Source organism: Anomaloglossus baeobatrachus, chromosome 11, assembly GCF_048569485.1.
Source record: "Anomaloglossus baeobatrachus isolate aAnoBae1 chromosome 11, aAnoBae1.hap1, whole genome shotgun sequence".
Lineage (NCBI taxonomy): Eukaryota > Metazoa > Chordata > Amphibia > Anura > Aromobatidae > Anomaloglossus > Anomaloglossus baeobatrachus.
This window is the reverse complement of record NC_134363.1, coordinates 155,860,842-155,880,477: the sequence shown is the minus strand read 5'-3', so window position 1 is coordinate 155,880,477 and position 19,636 is coordinate 155,860,842. Positions and strand designations below refer to the sequence as shown.

The window sequence follows — 19,636 nt, the reverse complement described above, 5'->3', positions numbered from 1 at the left end:
GTTGATGTCACCAGAGGAGGTCTGGACTCTGTAGTTATGGGGGTCAGCAGAGCGGTGGGGACTTTTCTGCCCTTTGCTCCTCAGCACTCGGTCTCCCACTCTGTAACATTATGAGGTCTCCACTTTGTGGCTGAGTTGCTGCTGTTCCTTCCACTTAAGAATGTTAATTACACATAAGGCAGAAGTCATCAGGAGGAGCCAACAATCTGAGGTGCATGGGGGCTTCCCGAATTGATGTCGGGGAAGAGGAGAATCTGGCCTGTCGGAATTACAATGGGTGACCCTTTTGTTCCTTCTGAAGATAACTCACCACCAGAGGAGCCCGACATCAGAAGGTTTGGCCAAACATTCCTGCATGTGATCATTAGGAGAGAGAGCTGTGGACCAAACGATTGTAGGGATTGGGTGTTTATGGACCTTAAAGGGTTTGTGCAGTGAGAACAAGTCATCACCTCTCCATGGGATGGTGGCCGACCGCTGGGACCCACAATGGTTGGTTAAACGGGGAGTTTTTATGCCTGTGACATAATGGAAAGACTTGTTGGATGTCCAACTGGTGCTCCACTCATTCTCAATGTGGCTGCCTGAAAAACAGAGGACGTCGCTTGTCAGCTCCATAGGGGAGCTCGGACTGAGCATGTGCACCACTTCTCAATTGCAAAGGAGATAAAAGTACATCAGGCTGCATGGAAAACAAAGTCGCCATAAGAGAAGCGATACACCGAGAAACAATGTGGGGACTTAATAAATTGTCAGCTAGATCTTAACAATTTAGTGTGAGTCTACGAAGGCCCCGTGCTGAAACGCGCGTAGGGAGGTGACGCAATCCTTACAGGGAATCATGTCTACGGGTCTGTCCACTATTTTGATTTATGTATTCTGATACACTGTTATTTGTATTATGTGAAATTTTTAGTGGACATATGTTTACCCTTACAGGCTTTCCTTAGTGTTTTACCTTTGGCCATTTTCTACATGTTATTTGCCTGCTTACTATACAGTGATTATTGGACCTGCTTTTTCCTGCATTCGGATATGAGCCATCTTGTGTGCCATCAATGTTATTACACCTTATCAGTCTTTATGTACCTAATAAAAATGTATTAATATTAGTATTATTATTTATTTTTGATTTTCTGAGTTGGTGTTTGAGTGTTTTGGTTGTTTTTATGTGATAGTTTCCCCAAGAAATCGCAATGTGTGAACACATCCCGATACACATCCAGCTGGCAGGTCCTGGTCACTAATATCACACCAAGCTCATAATTATAGAAAGGAAACCCACAGCTCTCAGTTTTATTAAAATGAATATATAAATAATTCTAATAAAAAGGAGAAAGATATAAACATATTTATACATATAGTTGTATGACAATGATCGATACAAATCAATATGTAGAATTAGGCCAAACCTTGTGTTCCGGGGTCATCTGCGATTTAATTGTAAAAACTGTAGAAAATTTGGATTCCTGTATTTACCATGAAAATCCCCTCTCATTGAATATATTGCCGGAAAGAAGCACGAATATACACCCTGCAACTAGATGGCGCCACACTGGGTGGTAAAAAGGGATGGATCTGCCAGGATGCAGATACCCCCCCAGGATGCAGCTCCCCTAGGATGCAGACCCCCTCCAGAACACAGACCACCCACTAAGATGCAAACCACCTCCCAGACTGCAGACCCCTCCCCCCAGGACGCAGACACCCCCGTTGGAAGCAGTCCACCCCCTTCCAGACGCAGACCCTCCCCCCCAGGAGGCTGACCACACAACCCAGGACACAGACCCTCCCCCCAGGAGGCTGACCACACAACCCAGGACACAGACCCTTCTTCCAGGAGGGTGACCACCTACTTCCAGGAACAAACCCCCCCAGGAGGGTGACCATCTACTTCCAGGAAGCAAACCACCTCCCCCAGGAGGCAGGCACCCCACAGGACGCAGACCACCCTCTTCCAGGACGCAGACCCTCCCCCCAGGAGGTTGACCACAAAACCCAGGACACAGACCCTTCCCCCCAGGAGGGTGACCATCTACTTCCAGGAACAAACCCCCCAGGAGGGTGACCATCTACTTCCAGGAAGCAAACCACCTCCCCCAGGAGGCAGGCACCCCACAGGACGCAGACCACCCTCTTCCAGGATGCAGACCCTCCCCCCAGGAGGTTGACCACAAAACCCAGGACACAGACCCTTCCCCCCAGGAGGGTGACCATCTACTTCCAGGAAGCAAACCACCCCCCCAGGAGTCAGGCACTTCCCAGGACGCAGACCACCCTCTTCCAGGACACAAACCCTCCCCTCAGAATGCAGACCACTCCCTTCCAGGATACAGACCCTCCCCCAGAACCCAGAACACACACCCCCAGGTAACAGAACCTTCCTTCAGGAGGGTGACCACCCACTTCCAGGCACCGGGATGCAGACCCCTACCTCCAGAAGGCAGGCACCCCCCCTTGAATGCAGACCACCCACTTCCAGGACACAGACCCTCCTCCCCAGAATGCAGACCACCCCCAGGAAGCAGACCACTCCCTTCCAGGATGCAGACCCTCCCCAGAACACAGATCACCCCCCCCCAGGAAGCAGACACCCCCTCCTCTAGGACACAGAGCATCCACAACACAAAGTCCCCCCCTCACCGTAACGGTTGCATCCACATAATCTTTGTTAGAATTTGTCACTTTTGTGATGCACATGTTGATGGTTCTGTCGGCCGCGCCACGCTCTGTCACGGTCACGACCCTGCCCACAAATCTCCACCCGCTCTTCAAAATGGTGGTATTCTGGATACCCATCTATGTATTATAGATAGATTTGAGTTACTGCAAATTATGATGTTCTCCTCCTTGGCTAAAAATACTTCTCAAAATTTCTAAGAGGAGTATTGTGACCCCAGTGTAAAATATGTAGTGTGACCTCTGCCAGAGCCCGTCCTATGGAACAGCGGTGGCACCAGCATCAGACCCTCAGCCAAAAGCAACTTATGTCCCTTTAAAAAAAAAAAAAAGGTTTCGCCCCATATGACCTAAATCAGGCGGTATGAGCCACATGGAGCTATGTCACTACAAAAGGTGGGAAACACCGAGAAACATGACTGGGGCCTAATAAATGGGGTGCATAAGCAAGGATCAGGGGGCTGAAAACAGAAAATAGATTGTCCGCGAGATCTGAACAATTTCGTGGGGGTCTACATGTGAGGACATTGTTGTGGAAACTACCTACAAGGTGTGAACGCAGCCCGATACAGACCAACTGGCAATAAGGAAAGGAAAATTCATCCCATACTTCTAAAAGTTTTATTAAAACAAGTACCATATTTATTGGATTATAAGACGCACTTTTTCTCCCAAAAATTTGGGAGGAAAATGAGGGGTGCGTCTTAAAAGGAGAATATAGCTTACCGGGGGTGGTGGAGAGAGGTCACAGGAGGCAGGGGCGATGCTGCAGGCTGGGCAGTACGCTGTGGGGTCTGCTGTGATGTGGTGGGCTCTGCTGCGCTACAGCCGGTGTGGAAGGTGCCGCCATCCTGAATGTCGGCGGTGCGGGCTTCAAATAATGGCACCCGGAGTCGGCGCGTGCGCAGATGGAGCTCTCAGCTCAAGATCTCATCTGCGCAGGCGCCGCCTCCGGCCCATTGATATCCCAGTAGCGGACTTAAGGAAAATGGCACCCGGAGGGAGAGGCAGATGAAGGTTGTGATTGAGCCAATAATTCAATCTGTGCACGCGCCAACTCCGGGTGCCATTTCTTTGAAGCCTGCGCAGCCGACATTCAGGATGGCGGCCCATGCCCTACCGCCCGCAGCGCAAAAGAGCCCACAGCGTACCAGAGCCGCTCCGTGCCACCGTCCGCAGCAAGCACTTGGGACACCAGCTGCACTGACGGCAGCATCGCCCTACTCCAGAACCGTCCCGGCCTCCTCTGACCCGCCCCTCCGGTAAGACACCACCGGATTATAAAACGGACCCCATTTTTTTTTAATCCTCTAAATTTGGGGTGCGTCTTATAAAACGAAAATACGGAATACCAATAATTGTAACAAAAAGGAGAAAGGTATATTTATACATTTTTATTATTTATAGAGAACCATTGATTCCATGCGGCACATGGGAACGGGTGACACACAATATACAGGTATAAATTACAGTGAATAACCCAATCCTGACAGATGGGAGCAGAGGGGAGCGGGCCCTGCCCTCGGGGGCTTACAGACTACAGGGTAATGGGGAGGAGACAGAAGGTCGGGGGAACAAATGTAGAACAATCAACTTTACAGTATCAATATTTAGGATTAAGCCATGTTGGACATTGGCGACAATGAAAGAAAAAAATGTTTGTATCCGAGTCCCGTGTATTTGTGCATTTACCATAAAAATCCTCTCTCGTTGAATACATTGGAGGACACAGGAGTGATGGGGATTACACCGCACTGTTCTCTCGGTCTCCAAGGTGGGACGACGGGAGGGGGGGCGGGTGTTTACACGGGGGGAGCAATTACACCCAGTACAAATACACAGATACAAGCTGTATTTGAAAAACAAAGGGAGATTGATAACACACAAAGATCCCTGTGCGAGCCCCCCAACATGAAGGATCACCTGCTTCTATGCATGCCCCCCAACATGCAAATCTCCCCTTCCTTGTGCAACCCCAACATCACCCGCTACCCAGTGCAAGCCCCCCCAACATGCATTGCCCAGTGAAAGCCCCAACATGCAGCATCACCCCCTGCCAGCTCCCCCCAACATGCAGCATCACCCCCTGCCCAGGGAAAGCCCCCAAACATGCAACATTGCATCCCCTGCCCAGTGCAAGCACCCCCAACATGCAGCATCGACGCCTCTGCCCAGTGCAAGCCCCCCAACATCCAGCAAAGTACCTGCTCAGTGCAAGCCCCCCCCAACATGCAGCATCACTGTGCCCAGTGCAAGCCCCCCAACATGCAGCATCGAAGCCTCTGCCCAGTGCAAGCCCCCCAACATCCAGCAAAGCACCTGCTCAGTGCAAGCCCCCCCAACTTGCAGCATCACCCCCTGCCCAGTGCAAGCCCCCCCAACATGCAGCATCACCCCCTGCCCCGGGCAAGCCACCCAACATGCAGCATCACCCTCTGCCCAGTGTAAGCCCCCCAACATGCAGCATCACCCCCTGCTCAGTGCAAGCCCCCCCAACATGCAGCATCACCTCCTGCCCCGGGCAAGCCACCCAACATGCAGCATCACCCTCTGCCCAGGGCAAGCCCCCCAACATGCAGCATCACCCCCTGCCCAGTGCAAGCCCCCCAACATGCAGCATCACCCCCTGCCCAGTGTAAGCCCCCCAACATGAAACATCACCCCCTGCCAAGTGCAAGCCCCCCAACATGCAGCATCACCCCCTGCCCAGTGTAAGCCCCCACAACATGCAGCATCAAAGCCCCTGCCAAGTGCAAGCCCCCCAACATGCATCATCACCCCCTGCCCAGTGCAAGCCCCCCAATATGCATCATCACCCCCTGCCCAGTGCAAGCCCCCCCAACATGCAGCATCACCCCCTGGCCAGGGCAAGCCCCCCAACATGCATCATCAACCCCTGCCCAGTGCAAGCCCCCCAACATGCAGCATCACCCCCTGCCCAGGGCAAGCATTGTCTATTGCCCTTAGTTCAGTACCGTGCTCGCAGCTTCAGTACATTCCCTGTGAAATATAAACAAGCTGAATTATTCTCCCTGCACAGCACACCCCTGCACAGCACACCCCTGCACAGCACACCCCTGCACAGCACAACCCTGCACAGGACAACCCTGCACAGCACACCCCTGCACAGCACACCCCTGCACAGCACAACCCTGCACAGCACAACCCTGCACAGGACAACCCTGCACAGGACAACCCTGCACAGGACAACCCTGCACAGCACACCCCTGCACAGCACAACCTTGCACAGCACACCCCTGCACAGGACAACCCTGCACAGCACACCCCTGCACAGCACAACCCTGCACAGGACAACCCTGCACAGGACAACCCTGCACAGCACATCCCTGCACAGGACAACCCTGCACAGCACACCCCTGCACAGCACACCCCTGCACAGGACAACCCTGCACAGCACAACCCTGCACAGGACAACCCTGCACAGCACAGCCCTGCACAGGACAACCCTGCACAGCACAGCCCTGCACAGGACAACCCTGCACAGCACAACTCTGCACAGGACAACCCTGCACAGCACACCCCTGCACAGGACAACCCTGCACAGGACAACCCTGCACAGGACAACCCTGCACAGGACAACCCTGCACAGCACACCCCTGCACAGGACAACCCTGCACAGGACAACCCTGCACAGGACAACCCTACACAGGACACCCCTGCACAGCACAACCCTGCACAGGACACCCCTGCACAGGACACCCCTGCACAGCACACCCCTGCACAGGACAACGCTGCACAGGACAACCCTGCACAGCACAACCCTGCACAGCACAACCCTGCACAGCACACCCCTGCACAGGACACCCCTGCACAGCACAGCCCTGCACAGGACAACCCTGCACAGCACAACCCTGCACAGGACAACCCTGCACAGCACAACCCTGCACAGGACACCCCTGCACAGCACAACCCTGCACAGGACAACCCTGCACAGCACAACCCTGCACAGGACACCCCTGCACAGCACAACTCTGCACAGGACAACCCTGCACAGCACACCCCTGCACAGGACAACCCTGCACAGGACAACCCTGCACAGCACAACTCTGCACAGCACAACCCTGCACAGGACAACCCTGCACAGGACAACCCTGCACAGGACAACCCTGCACAGCACAACTCTGCACAGGACAACCCTGCACAGCACAACCCTGCACAGGACAACCCTGCACAGCACAACCCTGCACAGCACAACTCTGCACAGGACAACCCTGCACAGGACAACCCTGCACAGGACAACCCTGCACAGGACACCCCTGCACAGCACAACCCTGCACAGGACACCCCTGCACAGCGAAGCTTCCTTCCTGGTGACAGCGCTTCACTAAACAGGCCCCGCCTTTTCCAGTGACGTCATTCCCTCAAGAAATCAATTCCAATACTCCACAACACCGTGCGGTGCTCTCAATTGGAGGAGGCTCCGCCCTTTCCGGTGACGTCACCGCTCACAACGTAGTAGTAGCTGAGCTCCCCTGCAGGCGCAGCGGTCGGGGATGAGGGGTGTTCCCTGCTGTCATGGCTGTCACTGCCGCCTCCCAGCCCCAGCTCATCCGCAGCTGTCAGAAGGACGAGCAGTTCCAGGGCAGCCTGAGAGGCCGCGCACATGAGGCCTTCCAAGCGTTCACAGGTGAGGACGGTCCCGACATGCAGCGCGCTCCCTGCGAGCCCGCAGAACCACAAGTCCCAGCGTGCAGCGCGCTCCCTGCGAGGCCGCAGAACCACAAGTCCCAGCGTGCAGCGCGCTCCCTGCGAGCCCGCAGAACCACAAGTCCCAGCGTGCAGCGCGCTCCCTGCGTGCCCGCAGAGCCACAAGTCCCTGCGTGCCCATAGAACCACAAGTCCCTGCGTGCCCATAGAACCACAAGTCCCAGCGTGCCCCCAGAGCCACAAGTCCCAGCGTGCAGCGCGCTCCCTGCGTGCCCCAGAGCCACAAGTCCCTGCGTGCCCCCAGAACCACAAGTCCCAGCGTGCAGCGCGCTCCCTGCGTGCCCCAGAGCCACAAGTCCCAGCGTGCAGCGCGCTCCCTGCGTGCCCCAGAGCCACAAGTCCCAGCGTGCAGCGTGCTCCCTGCGAGCCCCCAGAACCACAAGTCCCAGCGTGCCCCCAGAACCACAAGTCCCAGCGTGCTCCCTGCGTGCCCCCAGAACCACAAGTCCCAGCGTGCTCCCTGCGTGCCCCCAGAACCACAAGTCCCTGCGTGCCCCCAGAACCACAAGTCCCTGCGTGCCCCCAGAACCACAAGTCCCTGCGTGCCCCCAGAACCACAAGTCCCTGCGTGCCCCCAGAACCACAAGTCCCTGCGTGCCCCCAGAACCACAAGTCCCTGCGTGCCCCCAGAACCACAAGTCCCTGCGTGCCCCCAGAACCACAAGTCCCTGCGTGCCCCCAGAACCACAAGTCCCTGCGTGCCCCCAGAACCACAAGTCCCTGCGTGCAGCACGCTCCCTGTGTGCCCCCAGAACCACAAGTCCCTGCGTGCCCCCAGAACCACAAGTCCCTGCGTGCCCCCAGAACCACAAGTCCCTGCGTGCCCCCAGAACCACAAGTCCCAGCGTGCAGCGCGCTCCCTGCGAGCCCCCAGAACCACAAGTCCCAGCGTGCCCCCAGAACCACAAGTCCCAGCGTGCTCCCTGCGTGCCCCCAGAACCACAAGTCCCTGCGTGCCCCCAGAACCACAAGTCCCTGCGTGCAGCACGCTCCCTGCGTGCCCCCAGAACCACAAGTCCCTGCGTGCCCCCAGAACCACAAGTCCCTGCGAGCCCCCAGAACCACAAGTCCCAGCGTGCCCCCAGAACCACAAGTCCCAGCGTGCTCCCTGCGTGCCCCCAGAACCACAAGTCCCTGCGTGCCCCCAGAACCACAAGTCCCTGCGTGCAGCACGCTCCCTGCGTGCCCCCAGAACCACAAGTCCCTGCGTGCCCCCAGAACCACAAGTCCCTGCGAGCCCCCAGAACCACAAGTCCCAGCGTGCCCCCAGAACCACAAGTCCCAGCGTGCTCCCTGCGTGCCCCCAGAACCACAAGTCCCTGCGTGCCCCCAGAACCACAAGTCCCTGCGTGCCCCCAGAACCACAAGTCCCTGCGTGCCCCCAGAACCACAAGTCCCAGCGTGCCCCCAGAACCATAAGTCCCAGCGTGCAGCACGCTCCCTGTGTGCCCCCAGAACCACAAGTCCCTGCGTGCCCCCAGAACCACAAGTCCCAGCGTGCCCCCAGAACCACAAGTCCCAGCGTGCAGCGCGCTCCCTGCGTGCCCCCAGAACCACAAGTCCCAGCGTGCCCCCAGAACCACAAGTCCCAGCGTGCAGCGCGCTCCCTGTGTGCCCCCAGAACCACAAGTCCCAGCGTGCAGCGCACTCCCTGTGTGCCCCCAGAACCACAAGTCCCAGCGTGCAGCGCGCTCCCTGCGTGCCCCCAGAACCACAAGTCCCAGCGTGCCCCCAGAACCACAAGTCCCAGCGTGCCCCCAGAACCACAAGTCCCAGCGTGCCCCCAGAACCACAAGTCCCTGCGTGCCCCCAGAACCACAAGTCCCTGCGTGCCCCCAGAACCACAAGTCCCTGCGTGCCCCCAGAACCACAAGTCCCTGCGTGCCCCCAGAACCACAAGTCCCTGCGTGCCCCCAGAACCACAAGTCCCAGCGTGCAGCGTGCTCCCTGCGAGCCCCCAGAGCCACAAGTCCCTGCGAGCCCCCAGAACCACAAGTCCCAGCGTGCCCCCAGAACCACAAGTCCCAGCGTGCTCCCTGCGTGCCCCCAGAACCACAAGTCCCTGCGTGCCCCCAGAACCACAAGTCCCTGCGTGCCCCCAGAACCACAAGTCCCTGCGTGCCCCCAGAACCACAAGTCCCTGCGTGCCCCCAGAACCACAAGTCCCTGCGTGCCCCCAGAACCACAAGTCCCTGCGTGCCCCCAGAACCACAAGTCCCTGCGTGCCCCCAGAACCACAAGTCCCTGCGTGCCCCCAGAACCACAAGTCCCTGCGTGCCCCCAGAACCACAAGTCCCTGCGTGCCCCCAGAACCACAAGTCCCAGCGTGCCCCCAGAGCCACAAGTCCCAGCGTGCAGCGCGCTCCCTGCGTGCCCCAGAGCCACAAGTCCCAGCGTGCAGCGCGCTCCCTGCGTGCCCCAGAGCCACAAGTCCCAGCGTGCAGCGCGCTCCCTGCGTGCCCCAGAGCCACAAGTCCCAGCGTGCAGCACGCTCCCAGCGTGCCCCCAGAACCACAAGTCCCAGCGTGCCCCCAGAACCACAAGTCCCAGCGTGCCCCCAGAACCACAAGTCCCAGCGTGCCCCCAGAACCACAAGTCCCAGCGTGCAGCGCGCTCCCAGCGTGCCCCCAGAACCACAAGTCCCAGCGTGCAGCGCGCTCCCTGCGTGCCCCCAGAACCACAAGTCCCAGCGTGCCCCCAGAACCACAAGTCCCAGCGTGCAGCGCGCTCCCTGCGAGCCCCCAGAACCACAAGTCCCTGCGTGCTCCCTGCGTGCCCCCAGAACCACAAGTCCCTGCGTGCCCCCAGAACCACAAGTCCCAGCGTGCAGCGCGCTCCCTGCGTGCCCCCAGAGCCACAAGTCCCTGCGAGCCCCCAGAACCACAAGTCCCAGCGTGCCCCCAGAACCACAAGTCCCAGCGTGCTCCCTGCGTGCCCCCAGAACCACAAGTCCCTGCGTGCACCCAGAACCACAAGTCCCAGTGTGCAGCGCGCTCCCTGCGTGCCCCCAGAACCACAAGTCCCAGTGTGCCCCCAGAACCACAAGTCCCAGCGTGCAGCGCGCTCCCTCCGTGCCCCCAGAACCACAAGTCCCTCCGTGCCCCCAGAACCACAAGTCCCAGCGTGCAGCGCGCTCCCTGCGTGCCCCCAGAACCACAAGTCCCAGCGTGCCCCCAGAACCACAAGTCCCAGCGTGCAGCGCGCTCCCTGCGTGCCCCCAGAACCACAAGTCCCTGCGTGCCCCCAGAACCACAAGTCCCAGCGTGCAGCGCGCTCCCAGCGTGCCCCCAGAACCACAAGTCCCAGCGTGCCCCCAGAACCACAAGTCCCAGCGTGCAGCGCGCTCCCTGCGTGCCCCCAGAACCACAAGTCCCAGCGTGCCCCCAGAACCACAAGTCCCAGCGTGCAGCGCGCTCCCTGCGTGCCCCCAGAACCACTTAGGCTCTTCCCAATTTTGCCAGGCCTTGCTGTGACTTGTAGTCCTCCCTGTAGTGTGAATATTCCGTGCTGTACATTGCAGCCCTGTTGTCCCCCTCCTGTTTTGGGCAGATGATGCCCCAGCCTCAGTTTATTTGCCGCTGCTCCTGATGCTGTGGGACCCCATGTAAAAGGACTATTTTTTTATTTTTTTTCCCTAATCTTATGCTACCCCGTTATGTGATGTCTTCATTCTGTGCAAAACATGGAGGCTCCCTGCTGTAAACAAGCGCCCCCCTGTGCACAGGCCATATGTAGTACTGCGGCTGAGCTCAGCAGAGGTGTCTGGATTATAGTCTGGTGCCAAAATATGAAGCTTTGAGTCTATTTACCTGTTCAGCATGGGCCAGCACGCAGCTTGCGGGGCCTGTGTTGGCGCGTGGGTTGCGGGGCCTGTGTTGGCGCGTGGGTTGCGGGGCCTGTGTTGGCGCGTGGGTTGCGGGGCCTGTGTTGGCGCGTGGGTTGCGGGGCCTGTGTTGGCGCGTGGGTTGCGGGGCCTGTGTTGGCGCGTGGGTTGCGGGGCCTGTGTTGGCGCGTGGGTTGCGGGGCCTGTGTTGGCGCGTGGGTTGCGGGGTGTGGGTTGCATTTGTTTTATATACATATTAGTGTCCTGTACAGCTGTTTTTGCCAGATCTGTTCTCCACCTATATGTATCCGGAGTGCGGATTGGCAATGTTGAGGACACCGCTGGCCCTAAATCCGTCCCTTCCTCTCAATTCTCCCCTTTTGCAATGTAACCGGCATCTGCGGAAAAAATCCAAACCAAACATACAAGGATCCCACCTGAGCCCAGCGCTGGGTTTGGGCTGGACGCGTTTTTTTGTTGCACAACACAAACCTTATCATCCATGACTGTCTTCCAGCCGTGGCTTCCAGGCCGGGGGATGGGTCATTGTGACCTCAGTGGCTCAGAGTTCTATTCTAGAAGCGCTTGTTCAGATTGATGCGACACCTCGCGGAGCCTGTAGCGACCATCATCGTGGCCCATTAACCATCAGACACCACCTCATGTCGCATCAGTTATATTTGAAGTGGTCAGTGAAGCCCCCAGGTGAACACCTAACGAAGATCATGGATTGCCCAGCTGTGATTTTTGACAACGGCTCAGGACTATGCAAGGCTGGACTTTCCGGTGATAAACTCCCGAGATCCGTCATTACGTCGGTTGTGGGTCGGCCGCGGGTCCAGTTGTCGCTGATGGGAGTAGAGCAGAAGAAGTGTTATATTGGAGAAGACGCCCAGGCCAGAAGAGGAATCCTCGCTCTGTCCTCTCCAGTAGAACGAGGAATTGTTAAATCTTGGGATGACATGGGGAGCATCTGGAGCTACGTGTATGACCATGAACTTGGCTTGTCTGCCAGCGACCATCCGGTCTTCTTAACTGAAACCCCCTTCAGTCCAATTAACAACAGAAAGATGATGGCCGAAATAATGTTCGAGAGGTATAATGTCCCGGGGATGTATGTCTCCTTAAAAGCTGCCTTGTCACTTTATTCCTCCGGTGCTACCACAGGGCTGTTTTTGAATATCGGCGATGGCGTCTCCCATATGGTGCCAATCTACAACGGATACATTATACCCAACACTGTGGCGAGACTGAACCTGGCCGGCAGGGACATCACCGATCATCTCGGCAAGCTTCTTCTGGAAGTCGGCCAGAGTTTCGTGAGCAGCGCAGAACGAGAAATAGTGAGAGACATCAAGGAGAACCTCTGCTATGTACGGCCGACTGGAGGAAACCCTCCGCGTGGCCTGACAGGAGGAAGCAAGACATACCAACTTCCCGATGGAAACATCGTAAACCTAGACTGCCAGCTGTTCCGCGCCCCTGAGATCCTCTTCGAGCCGTCTATTGTGGGTTTAGAGGCGCCCGGCCTGCATCAGCTTATCTATATCACCATAATGAAATGCCCCATTGACGTACGCAAAGATCTGTTCAACAACATCGTCCTGTCTGGTGGGACGACCATGATTCCTGGACTCAACGAGAGGATCTTAGAAGAGCTTCAACCCATGGTGCCAAAAGGGGTCAACGTAAATGTAGTCTCTCCGGAGGATCGTCGATTCGCCGTGTGGACAGGGGCGTCCATCCTCTCAAGTCTGGATTCCTTCCGAGGTCGGTGGGTGACCAAATCTGAATACGTGGACATTGGTCCCAATGCATTGCTTAGAAAATGTTACTAGTGCGTCATCTCGTAGATCCGCTCTATAGACAACAAAATAAATGAGGGTAAAGCCAAAAACAACAATGAGATTTGTGTATGTATTTGTGAAATATGAACAATTGGAGTCTGTAGATGTAAGAGGCCACTATTCGATGTGCTGCTCCGTTCATGTCAATGGGGTGGTGGTCAGGCAGGTGCACCACTAATCCACGAGGGGGTCCTAAGTCGCACACCCGGTCAAACATCATTACCTACTCTGTGGGCAGGCAATAAATGGATTTAGTAGGTCACTCCAGTAAGTTGTTTTGCTCAATCCGATACTTGGCTTGGAGAAGACCTATGTAGTCTTCTACTAGGCATTGCTCCCACTAGCCAGTTTCCTACTCCACACTGATGAGGGGCAAATACCCCGAAACAGCGGTCTGTGGATGGATACCATGTTTTGGTATAGGCGGTTTCCTTGACTGGAGACTGCCCTTCCTGTGGTTGTTCCTTCCCGGTGAAAGACCTGGCTAGTTTACTGCCAGCGTTGAGAAACATGTGATGGTGTCTCTGCGGCATTCTTGTTTTGGCTTGGAGAAGGGGCAGGCCCGGGCGGTGAAGGTGGCAAGGGTTGTACAGTCTTTGGTGTCTCTTGCAGGTCCGCGGGCTATACTGATACCTCCTAAGCCATCATAGTGTAATCACCTGCGGCTGCTGTGGGCAGCCGGTGGTGATTCCTGCACATTTCAGCTGAATTGAACAGCTGACATGTGTGCCTCGCAGGCACGGGTGAATCTGCGATCTACGTGTGCCTGTTAACCCCTTAAATTGCGCTGTAAAAGTGACAGCGCGATTTAAATGCCCGCCACTGTAAATGTTCACTCACTTGGCTCAATCAGTGTGATCGTGACGTGATCATTCTGAGTCGATGGTAGCACAGTCATACCTCACATGACTCACTTCCTATTCTAGCTGGCTGAGTGCTGCCTGTAACAAGAGGTGAGTATTTCTGCTGATCTCAGCTGTGTAGCTGTGATCAACAGAAATGAATGAGCGATCAGATTACTGATCCTTATAGTTCCTTTAGGGGGACTAGTAAAATTAAAAAAAAAAGTTTTTAAAATGTTAAAAAATAAAAATATACACATTTGGTATCTCCGCATTAAAAAATGCCCGATCTAACAAAATATATAATGTGATCAGTAAACGGCGTAGCGGCAAAATGCAAATGCCAAAATTACATTTTTGAGGTTTTTTTTTGTCTCGCAAATTTTGCGTAGCATCTGTGCAAAAAATGGTACCAATAAAAACGTCCGCTCAAGACAAAAAAAGAGAACGCTTTAGTTTGCGGAAACTGGTGTAAAAAGTGCATCACTGCTTTTGGACAACGTGTGTGTGTGTGTGTGTGTGTGTGTGTGTGTGTTTTTTTTTTTTTTTCCATTACACAATTTGGTAAAACTTATGGTTTAATTTAAAAGTAGAACTTGTCCTGCAAAAAAAAAAAGCCCTCATATGGGAAGATTGGCACAAAAGTGACGGCTCTCGGAAGAAGGGGAGCAAACTTCCCCACCCCCCCAAAAAAAAACCAGAAAATCGTCCGGGGGTGAAGGGGTTAATAGGCTTGTTCTCTAGGGTATTTGCTCATTGTGTGATGCCCTTGGCAGCCGTGTCGCACAGCGTGCAACCACTCTCTGCGCACCCACAGGGTAAGGCCTGATGGAGCTGCCATAAAGCATTGCGGGCGGTCACCACTGGGGCTGCCCATTAGATGAGTGATTTTTTTTGTAGGGATCCAGTTGTTTCACCCGTGTAATCGTCCAGTCGGGGAACATGGGTGAAACAATCACAAAACAGCAGCGGCTAGTGGTTGCTGCTCCTCTCGGCCACATCTGTCTGCTCTGTTTTTCTGTGCCGGAGAAGTTAAAGGGAATCTGTCACCAGGTTTTTTTCTCTCCCATCTGAGAGCAGCATAATGTAGAGACAGAGACTCGGATTCCTGTGATGTCACTTGCTGTCATTTTGATATAATCAGTGGTTTCTCTGCTGCAGATCTAGCCATTACACAGAGCTCATGAATATGCTGGACTATCTGCAGCGCCCCAAGTAGTCCTGTAATGATGATCTACTGCTTTATGAAAAGTACACTAAGCAGCCTAGTAAGTGACACATCACTGGAATCAGGATCTCTACCCCTACATTCTGCTGCTCTCAAATTGGGTGGTAAAAAAGGGAACCAACCAGCAGGTTTTTTCCCCTATAAACTAGTAGCAGTGCCATAATGGCTCTAGGATGCTGATTACAATGATACCGTCAGTTGAGAAATCTGATGCTTGATTGCAGAATTATCCTTGTTCAGGCCTTCAGAAATGATGTAATTTGTACAGTGACTTTATCATCAGGCCGGCACTTTATAAGTTAGGTCCTCTAACGATTCCTCCTCCGGCATTGCCTCCTTTTCTTCATTTAATATTGCACCGCCGCCATTACTGCTGCTGTTGGCGCATGCTCATTACTATTTTGACGTTGTCTTCAATCAAAATACGCGCTTGCCCTGATTCTGGCGCCATTTTACTGAGGACACTGGAGATGACTAACTGGCGACGGCGCATGCGCTGCTGAAAAAAAGAACTCCATATGTGCATGTGACGCTGCCACTCATATTAGTCCACTGTGTCTTCAATAAAATGGTGCCAGAGATCACAGAATGCGCATGCGCTAATTGCAGCACTAATTTTTTTTATTTTATTTTTTTAGACCCCATAACACTATCAATGCGCATGCGCCACCAACAGCAGTAATGGCGTCAGCACGCAAGTTAAATGACTTGTAGGAGGAGGAATAAGAGGGGACCCGACCCACAAAGTTCCCCGATGTTGAAGACATTGCACCAATGACGTCATTTCTGAAAGTTTGAAGAAGAATTTTGCTGCAGTTAAAGGAACCTGTTGGGTCCAATATGCACTCAGGACCACGAGCAGTTCTGGGTGCATATTACTAATCCCTGCCTAACCGGCCCTGTATACACTAGCATAGATAAAGCTTTAGAAAAAGTATTTCTAAATATCCGATATGACATGCTAATGAGTGCATGGACTAGTCACACGGGCGTTACTTCCCTTGGCTAGTTGGCCCCCTTAGCACATCCCTGTGGGTGTCTTTACATGCTAATTGATGCGCAGAAGCATAGTCACTCTCACCTCTCTGCTGCCACCGCTGGATTTCGGCTCCGTGCGCATGATCAGACGTTCCGGACTTCCGGTCATGGGCACTATGAAGTCGGGTGTACGCGTCCCAGCTTCAGACTGGTGTAGTGCGCATGACCGGAAGTGCTGGGGATGCTCTGATCGAGCGCAATGAGCCGAAAAACAGTGGTGGCAGCGGAGGAGAGCGACCATGCCTCTGACTTTGTTCATTCATTAGCATGTTAGCACGCCCACGTGGTTGTGCTAAGGGGGCCAACTAGCCAAGGGAACTAACGCCCTTGTGACAAGTCTCTATGTGCTATATTGAACACTTGAATTTCCTATAACATCATCTCTGGAGCATCTTTACTTACAACTAATACATTGTACTGTTCCTCTGTTATTCCTCCAAGAAATTTATACAGAAACTGACAACTGGGTGTTGCCATTCCTCTGCTGACACTCCGCACTGATTGGATGGTGTCAGTCTATTTACGGACACTCTCTTTTTAGAAAAAGGGAAACACCCTTGTTTCAATGTATTCATGCACTCCCAGGAGGAATAACAGAGGAACGGCTCTTAGTATAATAAGATATTTCATAGGGAGTACATTTGTTTACAAAATAGAAGTGTCAGATTGTCAAAACAGGAGCGGTGATAACTGTCTGATTGGACCTCCACTGGTGTGTGTGTGTGTGTGTGTGTGTGTGTGTGTGTGTGTGTTCGTTCCTCCCACCTGTCCCATCATCACTGCAGCATCCTTTCCCCTCGTGGATGCGACGCTTCGTCCTTTCCCCTCGTGGATGCGGCGCTTCGTCCTTTTCCCCTCGTGGATGCGGCGCTTCGTCCTTTTCCCCTCGTGGATGCGGCGCTTCGTCCTTTTCCCCTCGTGGATCTTTGAAGTTACTAGTTAATTTATAGCCTTCATTGATCCCTTCAAAACGAGAATTTTTTTCACAGTTGTGTCTCACTTGTTAGGCCCCTTTTCACAAATCAGTTTTTTGCCGTCAGTCACAATCCATTTTTTCGATGGATCTGTTCGAGATTGTGGCTAAACTGATGTGACGGATCCGACTAGCTGGAAGCTAAATAACAAATAGGAGCATGCTCCGTTAAAAAAAAAAAAAAAAAACAAACCTGAATCTGTCGATGGTTTCAGTCATTGGACGGATCCTGCGCCCATAGGCTTCCATTGTACCAAACGACGGACGGTGACTGATCCGTCGCTGTCCGTTTTTTTTTTTTTTTTTTTTTTTCCTTTTTTTAGACTTACACAAAAAAGTTACTGTGGACATCGTTTCTGTCCGACGGATAAAGATTTTTTTGACATCTGTCAAACGATGGATGAAACGTGAGGATATCAATCGCTAATACAAGTCAAAGAGAAAAAAACAGATCCAGCAGCATCAGTCGCTGGATCTGTTTTTTTTAAAAAATTTTTTCAAAATTGGACGGATTGTGACTGGCAAAAAACCAGGGTGGATTTGATTTAAATCTAACTGATTTAAATCACGATTTAAATCACTAATCAGTAAGGCTTGATCTAAGTGATTTAAATCAAAGTTTCTACCTAAACTAGTTCTTGCTACTTTAACATGCAAGTAGATGAAGATTTTTAGAATCACTTTTTATATTACTTTTTTCTCCCCAGTTTAATGGGTTAATCATTCATATTTGGACACCACTGTTCTGTTGTACTTAGGAAGGAGAAAAATAATCCTGACCTTAATAACAATTTAAATAGATTTATTCAACTGAAACAATAACAACATTACAGCATAAGTTATTTGCTTAAACAAACATCCATGTTTAACTAATTTGGCTAAACAAAATATATATATATTTAACCTCATAACGACGGCCGTACGACTTAAAGCGGCGGCAAAACGGGGTACTTATTCTGTTCCGCCGCTTTAAAGCGGCGGCCCGAAAAAACCCTGTAGCGCCCCCCAGCGACCGAAAATCTCGGGGGTTTCAGCTACCGGGGGTAGCTGAGACCCCCCAGATTATGAATCGGGGTGTTTTTTTTGGACCCCGATCATGTGATCGGCGGTATACACCGTATACCGACGAACACATGAAAAAAAAAGAAATGGCCGGTAAAACTGATTTCTTTTTCATCTGACATGATCAAACATGTCAGATGAGAAAGAAATCTAACCCCCTAGTGCCCCCAAAGCCCCCGGTACCGGAGAGTCCCCCCACCCCCACCCCTACCCCCACCGGACATCCAAAATGGCGCCGAAGCGCACAGAAAACTGCCGCCGGCGCCGGCTCTGCAGTCATTTCCCTCCGATCTGAAATGATCAAACATTTCAGATCGGAGGGAAATGTCCTCCCCCTGACCCCTCCTCCGGTCCACCGGAGCCCTCTGGTCACCGGAGCCCCCTCCGGTTCTCCAGAGCCACCACCCCCCTCCCCCCTCCGGAGCGTGGAAGATGGCGGCGCACAGCGCGCGGCCGCCTTCATTCTGCTCTTTCTGCCGCATGTGACACGTCACATGCGGCAGAAAGGTGTCCCCAGGTCCCACTAGGTCACCCCCCGTCACCCCCCCCCCAAGCCCCCGGTTATACGTTACCTGTCTGCCGCTCCGGGCCCGCGATCGCCGCCTCCTTCTTCAATGCTGGCGGCGCATGCGCAGACAGCGGCTGTCAGCTGGATCCCTGCAAGCAGGAATCCTGCTGACGTCGCTGATGCACAGGCTCCACTGTGGACCGGGGGAGGGTGAGTGCAGTGATCTGCAGCCACACTCCTCACATGGAGAGGCTGCTGTTCCAGAAAATGGGGGGTACGTTCTGTGAGCGTGCCCCTCATATTCTGGAATGAGGTTACTGCAGGTCACTCTGCCCTAGGTTGGACCGGGGCAGTGTGAGTGCAGTATTCTCAGATTACTGCACCCACACTGCTCATGGAGAGCTTGCTCTTCCAGAAAATGGGGGATACGTTCCCTGAACGTGCCCCCCCATATTCTAGAAGATCCAGAGCCGGCGTGGGACCTCCAAAATGGATTACAGCGACCGGAATTTCTTTATTTTCAATAAATTGGTAAAAGAGGAATGTTTCGGGGAGTGTTTTTTCAAATAAATTTTTTTTTTCTTTTTTTTTTCTATTACTGACTGGGTTAGTGATGTCGGGTATCTGTTCAGATGCCGTGACATCACTAACCCCAGGGCTTGATGCCAGGTGACATTACAGCTGGTATCAACCCCATATATTACCCCGTCTGCCACCGCACCAGGGCGCGGGATGAGCTGGGGCGAAGCGCCAGGATTGGCGCATCTAATGGATGCGCCACTTCTGGGGCGGCTGCGGCCTGCTATTTTTAGGCTGGGAAGAGTCCAATAACCATGGCTCTTCCCACCCTGAGAATACCAGACCCCAGCTGTCCGCTTCACCTTGGCTGGTGATCTAATTTGGGGGGG

General features: G+C 53.8%; 1 protein-coding gene across 2 annotated transcripts in view; it reads left to right on the top strand.

Moving 5' to 3' along the window:
• The first annotated feature begins 7,124 nt into the window (after positions 1–7,124).
• Positions 7,125–19,636, top strand: part of PEX10 (peroxisomal biogenesis factor 10) — a 32,147-nt gene continuing 19,635 nt past the window's right edge. Inside the window, exon 1 of one of the 2 annotated variants that reach the window (XM_075328656.1) lies at positions 7,125–7,327. In XM_075328656.1, coding sequence (XP_075184771.1) covers positions 7,216–7,327 — 112 coding nt within the window. In that variant the 5' untranslated portion in view covers positions 7,125–7,215. Of the gene's footprint in view, positions 7,328–11,819; positions 13,001–19,636 lie in introns of those variants that run through there. The other variant, XM_075328655.1, reaches the window with a different exon arrangement.